The sequence below is a fragment of the Petromyzon marinus genome, chromosome 11 (genome assembly GCF_048934315.1).
Source record: "Petromyzon marinus isolate PM22_M1 ecotype Great Lakes invasive population chromosome 11, UKy_Petmar_22M1.pri1.0, whole genome shotgun sequence".
NCBI lineage: Eukaryota > Metazoa > Chordata > Hyperoartia > Petromyzontiformes > Petromyzontidae > Petromyzon > Petromyzon marinus.
In genome coordinates, this window is record NC_133677.1 from 4,823,642 (window position 1) to 4,831,050 (window position 7,409).

Sequence of the window (7,409 nt, forward strand, 5' to 3'; positions counted from 1 at the left end):
GTCATCGCTTATAACAACTTTATTCACGGACAACGCCTTGTTGTTACGCGTGGCCTGTTCGTGACCAATAATAACAAAGTGTACGCCACCTACACACAGCCACTCTGGAACACGGTACTATGTATGGTGCACATAAACGCATATGGCCACGGTCATGTTGACGATACGCTGAGCGGCGATGAAGAATTAAATAAACACAAAGGGTCTAAGAGACGTCACAGACCACAGCGAGGGCATTTCATTGACAGGGTTCGTGTCACGTGGCGCTCTCGAGGAACTTCTCGAATTGTCGGGAGCGTTGATTGTCTTCATCTGCAGCTTGAGACGCGGGGCTTTTACTTCAGAACTTTCCTTTGATAATTCTTCTGCGAGAGGTAACTCTGAAAGCACACGGTTATGCAGCAGCAGCAACAGCATCGTGTCAAACGTGTCCATTAAAACGTTCCTCATTTAAATCATGCACAGTCCCATCATGTGCCCGGTGTATTGTTGCATCGCAGGATCGTCAGAGATTGCGCTGGACTGGGGAAGCCTTCATCCAGCAGTAGACTGACAAAGGGCCGCAAACAGTATAGCGTTGTGATTTATACCTCGGATGGAGCGGTGGTACACTGGTTAACGCGCTGCGCTATGAACCCAGTGCACCGAGTTCGATTCCCGGCCACGGCTAACATCATTGAGTGCCAAGTGACGGCATGCCTGGTCATGCCCTCCCCACTTCTCTCTTGGCCAACTCGCACTGACCAGCGTGGTGAAGTATGGAAGAAAAAAACCGTTTTTAAACACACACACACTTCATATATATTTGGTGAATTGTCTGGAATGTATGTTTATTTACTTGCACCGAGATAACGTCACCGCCGTGTCTGAGTGCGGGAGTGCTCCCGTTGAAGTCATGTCGACCAGGGCGCGTGCCACACGAGGCGCTCTGTCGATCGCTGCGGCAGCGTCTGACCTCTCCTTCTGTGGCAGCAGTTGGCAATGGTTCGCTCGAGGGCCCTGATTCGACTCTGAATTCCGGAATTAACGCACAAGCTTAAGACTCGAGCAGTGGCGATTAGTCGATTAATTTACTCAAAATGATAATAGGCACGTTTTTTTTATGGTTCGGTAACAATTATGATTGATTATTTATGTTTGCTCGGTTACTCGGAAGGCGGGAAACCCCCGACACGCCACGCCCAGCGTGACGTGCCTGATAATGCCGATAATGTCGCCAAGTCCCGCCCATCACCTTCCCGTCCAGCGGCACACGTGGGAACACAGGCGACTTCAAAGTGCAGTTCGATAACCACTGCGCCACCGCTCCCCCACAAACCCCACTCCCTTACAAGGCAAATGCCTTACTTTTACAATCACACTATTTAAGTAATCTATGTATGTTGAACTTCGTTTGCACCTTTCGTAGCCAACTGCGCCAATCGGAGGTGCGAATGTTTAACATTGTCAAAGGCATATCTCTTCCCAGATAAAATAATAACATCATCAACAGCAGCAGCGTGGTAATCAGTTTTTGAAGAATTTTTTTTTTAAGTTTAAATCAATGGGCTTTTGGGAAGCTTCACACCGCAGGGTTGAGAAAGTCACACGACTCTGATCTCGGCAGTCTCTTTTCACGGACACTCTTGCTCAGGCAGTAGCGACAGCTGCAGGGGAAGCGCATAGCTACTCACCACGATCTCCCTGACGAGCTCACCAGTCGGCACTCGAGCGAAGGCGCATTCGGGTCCGTCGCATTCGAACGCGCTGTTCGGCGCCTCAAGCTCCTGCTGAAATCACGTGGCACGCACACACACACACAAAAAGCGTCACATTCACACACGCGTACGTACCCGCCGGGTTCCATATCCCGCTGCGGCAAGTTGAATCGACGGCATCGTTTTTCCGAGTTGCCTAAATCCCACGGTGTGAAGAAAGTGAGACCGGAAACGAGGGTACATGGTCTGGAGGAGTGACGACAATTGCGATTGGTAGCTGGTAATGAGGTGACAGGGATGCGCGGAGGTGGAGGGGACGGGAGATGGGACCGTGAGGTGTGAGCGGCGGATGAAGGAGCGGGCGCTGTGCGTGACGGAGGAGGAACTGGAACCCTGACCTGCCTCCCGCGTGTTGGTGGGGAGAGTGTCTGCTCACACACGCATGATGGCCACCCGTCAAAGCACTATCCAGGCTTCACGCTGCTTTTGCTTTATCCAGAGACGTACACGTGTACTCCACGTGAGTCCAAACGAGGTTCGTGGCCAATCACAAGGCTGTGTGCAGAACGTGCGCAATGGGTGATGGCATCTTGACGCGCAATGCATGCTGGGATCCATGTTATTGTTCGCTAGTGACGTCACCTTTTTATCTATTTGAACGCGTCTCTGATCCGCGCACATTTATTGCTGGATGTAAAAAAAAAGTTGCCTCTGCAGCTCTAGAGAGGGATTGAGTTTGTTTCGTGGTTTGTTGCGCTTAAGCTGCGCTCCGTTCGTCCCCACAACGTTGAGAGAGGACTGCTCAGCATCACGTGTCTCGGGTAGCTGCTGTGGCAGCAACAGGTAACAGTGGATGCTCCCCAGGTAAAGTGAGCTCCGACTTAGAATTAAACCGGTATGGCGGTGCCTTGATGTTCGGCTGCCAAAATATTCAATGCCGCGCGCGTATTTATTTGGGTTGGTTGCTGCTGCTGGTTATCGCGGGGTTGCGTTAAGAAAACGGACAACAGCGATGATGGAATCCTACTAAGGAAGCAAAGCGTGCCGAGGTTGATGATGGTTGGCCAACGTGTTGCTGTTGAAGATTACTTTTGTGCGTAACTGTATCAGTAACCGAGCGATCGCGTTATTAAAATCCGCTCAAGACCCTCGTCAATTTCGCGACTAATGCTTGCGACCACCACCACCACCACCCACCCGCAATGAATCTCTCCCATCTGCGAAAACGCACGCATGTTCCCCATGCACATCACCCTCTCTGCTTTTACACTCCTATCGTCTCCCTACCCGCCCCCGCTCATCCCCGATATCTTGTCTCGGTCGGTCCGTCTCCCCCGCTCCTGTTCCCACGCTTGCTCAGCACTCCTCTTCTGTGCTCTGTCGTCGGGGGACGTGGCTTGCGCGGCTACCACCATCACCACCACCACCACGTGACGTTTTTGTGTCTGTGCGTGGCGCGTGCAGCAGCGCCACGTGGCCGCAGCGCGTGCTGTTGTTTTTGTTGTTTGTTATTACGTTTGGTTATTTGTTGCTGGCTACCTTGTGTTTCGTGTCGATGTCGGCCCCGGTGCTGTTGCTGCTGGCAGCAATACAAGTCAAAAGTCTTCTTTCTCCACCGCTGCTCATCTTGAGCCGTGCCGTTCCTCTATGTCCGACTCGGGCACCTCTGTCCCGGCATTCCTCATTCCCTTTCACGCTCATCTCCCCCCCCCGCCTCCACGTCTGCCATTTTTCACAACTGACTACAAACTCTGCTTCCCGTAGTGTGCCACGGCTACCAATGTGTGTTAACTGAAACATGCACATGGCATGTAATGTTGCGTGTTTTTCCCATCACATTAGAGAGTGTTAGTTTCAGCTTACCGAAGCATACACATATATCACGTTTCAAATGTAGTTATTAATGTGAATTCAATATTAAAGACAGATCCACCGTCGCATGATTGTGGCCATGCGATCTGCGTGTTCGAAGGGAGGCAGGAGGACAATGAAACCAAAATGACCAGCCTGTGATTTGTATGTATATCGAACTTCTTTCGCGCACTTTACGTCGACAACCGCGCTCATCTGAGCTGCGGACCATATGATAAACCACTGCGGGCCTACGCTCCTTCAACGGAGGAGGAATGGCAAAACTACACGAAGTCTCTCCTGAAGCCTGCTCTGTCATCGTGGCTAACGGACCTCGAAATTGGTTGACTCCTGAACAAATTGTCATCATACGCAAGACGATCATAATATTAATGTGAACGTTGATGTTCGCTTTGGTTGCTTGCCAAATGCCATGTGTGTCGAGAAATAGGATAAACATCCCACGAAGGGCACTTGGGAAATGAGTAATTAACACTGAATTCGGATGTTATTAGTTAAAACGCACATAGTCATATACATATATACCACTAGAATACACTTTTCTTCAAGTTATCATCATCGGCCAAAGCCAATACACCGCTGGATGAAGGAATCCCTCAAGTCGTCGCCTCCTCTCACAATGGTGCGATGTAGTAATCAACCTGGCATCTGCACACGAATCGATTTGATAACTCAATCTCCTGTTCTCTGGTTTATTTACTTTATACATTTGAAGAAAAAAAAGAAAAAATAAACTTAGTGCAACTATTTTTTTGGCATTTACAACATTTCGAGTTTTTGAACTATGTCGCTTGTAAAGTGAACTAGCGGGTGAGCGCGTTCGCCTCTTGTTGCGGAGGTTCACGGTTCCATTCTAGCGGCCGCCCTGGTTAATACTGCGGTTGTCATAACCGTAAGACTACTACGCGCTGTCCCTTTCACAATAGACATGAATGTTCCCCTGATGTCATTCGCAAGAGCAGGCCATCGTGTGCCGGTGTCCTAGTCCAATTACCCGTAAATTACACCATTTGAATATTGTATACGTATTCAAAATATAAAACTATGCCAGGACTTCTGAAAAGGAGCAATGAGACTCGGTCAGGCTCTCCTGCGTAAACAATCGTAATAAAGTAAGCTGCTCGTTGAATAATTTCGAGTACAATACACCGTTAGCGCAGGGGTTGACAACCATAACAAGAAGAGCCATTTGTTTTTTATTCGGTATAAAAACCCCCCTCTAATTCAAGAGCGCCCCCAATGCAATACGAATAAGAGACTGTGGTGGTCCTTGATGAATCGCGTCTCGAAGCTAGTCCTTAAAGAGTTGCACGCCGCTCCAGAGCTGCAGATTGGCGACCCCCCCACCCACCCCACCCCCCCTGGTCTCGTGTCTAACGAATTGTTTGGTGATGCTGCGTTGGCAGTGGCGCAAATGACACGCGCGAAATTAACGTCAACCACGTCGACGTCAATAACACTGCCTCGATAGGCAACATGTAGCGTGTAACGGGCGACGTTTCGGGCAATTGCCCTTCGCAGCACACATTCTCGTCCATCGGACGCAGAGGGGGGGGGGGAGGAGGAGAGACAAAGGCGCTCGCGTGCAAGTGACCTCCAGCAGTGGTCTCATGGCCTCCAGGTCGCGTTTCCCTCCGGGTTTCCAGTCGTGGGACCAGTGCTGTGTGTGCGTCAGCGACACCAGCAGCGCCGACGCCAGCAGCAGCAGAACCAGGCTTTGACCGCGCAGTGCCATCTCTACAGCAGCCGAGTGTGGCTTCTGTAAATTGTCAACACAAAAACAAAGAACCCCCCCCCGCCCCGGTAATTAGCCTTCACGGACTTTGTTGGGGAGGGAGCAAGTGCTGTGCTGTGAGCGAGCGCGCGCCTACGAAGCTTCCGCCGGCACGGCACACCAGGGCCGTGGGTGACCAGCACCACGCCCGGGGGCAGAAACTTTGCATCGCCAGTGGCGATGTCTACAGATCGCACGAGCTGCAGTACTCGTTTTGATGCCGAGTCGACCTAGAGGAAGTCCAGGACCGGTTCAGGCCCAGGACTGGGTGTTGGGCGCCGTGACCGGGAATTGAACTCGGGTTGTCGATTTCGGAGCGCAGTGAGATAACCGCTGTGCCACGCGATTGTCCACACGGGCACGAAGGCAAAGATCCCCCATATAGCCTCAACAGACCTGGGGCAAGTGATATTCACGAGCACCTATGGAGGCCAATACCAGCACACGTGTGTATGTGTGTGTGCTTCAAGGCTGCGTTCGATTCCCGCTCACGGCCAACACCGCCACTGGGGAAACAAAGGCGGCCGGGCGTGGTGCTGGCCATCCACCCCCCTCCTGTACCGTGTCTGCCGAAACAGGTGCTTGCTACCAGCAACTCCCTCCAAAATTCTGTTAAGGCTACACGGGGGATCTTTCTCTTTTGTGTGTATTTGTGTCCACGCAGAACGCACGCAATTGCACAAACAGACGCAAGCAACTTTGTTTTAAGAGCGCACAACCTTTAACCATCACCTCTCGCCGCTGTTTATTTAAAGCTAAATGTACAGCACATTGTCAATACGCTGCTGGATTACGCTGGCGGGGGGGGAGGGGGTTGTTTGTCCATACTTCACCACTGTGGTCACTGTCACTATTGATGGTCGCCTTGGACAGGAATCGAATTCATCCGGCTGCGCTAACCACTCTGCTCCACCCGCTTGCAGTCGGCATTGCGCACGGCAAGTGCGTTAGACAACGCGACGCAGGGGGCGACCCGCGCTCTCCAAGGTTACACCTGTACATCTCACCTCGATGTATCAACTGTGCATTTAATCGCGTCATGTATGGCATTGCATTGCGATCGACCTTCTCGCCCGTAAACTGTCCGATCTCGTGAGGGGCTAAGCAAGTTTGAGCCTGGAGAAGTGCTTGGATGGGTGACCACCATCCCATAGGCTGTGAGGCTAGCGCAGCACAATCCACTGTTCTGTACTTCGATGCTCCTGATGTCTCTGTTTTCCACACGGCGTTGGGGAAGCCATCATCCAGCAGTGAATTGACACAAAAAAGGACCGCACAGATTACACAACGCGTACAGAATTGTGGATGTGTCAGCCGTGGCGAAGAATCAAACCCACGTATTCCAAGGTTGACAGTGCAAGTGCGCTAACCACTGTGCCACCGCTCCACCGTCTATAGACATTCTTCAAATGTGCGCCTGCGTGCGTGTACAATTTGACCTCGATACACCAGCTATACGTTTCGTGGCAAAGCACGCAATATTGGACTGCCGTATTTTCATTACGTTCACGATTACGAAGGACGCGCGAAGTGAATAGAGCAACAGTGGGGCCCCGCGTACCTGAACGAAGGCGCTCACCTGTGATGATTCCAGACGGTCTGTTGAGAAAATAAACCACCGCGCGAAGACGAGCTCGGAGAGGAATCTGTTTCGGTAGTTGATGCGGAGCGTACGTGTACGTGAGATCTGCTCACCTTTATATACCGCTCCCCAAAAGTGAGCCTTAATCAGACACAATTCCCCAGGGCTCTCTTAGTGATTGATAATGAATAATGAATGCAAATCGACACGTCCATTAGGGCGCACTGATTGCACAGTCTGCGGACGAGAACGCGCGCTAAAGACGCAATGGGGGGGGGGGGGGGGGGTGTTATAAAGGCTGTGACAGTGAGAGAGAGAGGGGGAGGGTTGTTGGAAGGATATGATGAATGAGGCTCGGGAGAGGTTGAGAAGTGCGTGGGTGCGAAGTTAAGGTATGCAAGAAGCCCACTCACAAGCCTACCGATACAACGCTTTGAGTCGCGTCTTATTTTCGTTTTCAACAGTTATGGTAGAATCCGTCGGT

General features: G+C 51.4%; 1 protein-coding gene across 3 annotated transcripts; it reads right to left on the reverse strand.

Moving 5' to 3' along the window:
- Nucleotides 1–4: 4 nt before the first annotated feature.
- On the reverse strand, nt 5–7,114 carry LOC103091752 (progonadoliberin-2). Of its 3 annotated transcripts, none has more exons than XM_032952244.2 (4): nt 6,905–7,114; nt 5,164–5,328; nt 1,674–1,769; nt 5–380 (listed from the first exon to the last, which is right to left on the reverse strand). In XM_032952244.2, the coding sequence occupies exons 2-4, from the start codon at nt 5,302–5,304 to the stop codon at nt 336–338; spliced, it is 282 nt and encodes a 93-aa protein (XP_032808135.1). In that variant the 5' UTR covers nt 5,305–5,328; nt 6,905–7,114; the 3' UTR covers nt 5–335. The 3 variants fall into 3 exon arrangements, with proteins under 3 accessions (XP_032808135.1, XP_032808136.1, XP_032808134.1); XM_032952245.2 differs by having other exon boundaries at nt 1,674–1,766; nt 6,923–7,072; XM_032952243.2 differs by having other exon boundaries at nt 6,923–7,072.
- Nucleotides 7,115–7,409: the final 295 nt, after the last annotated feature.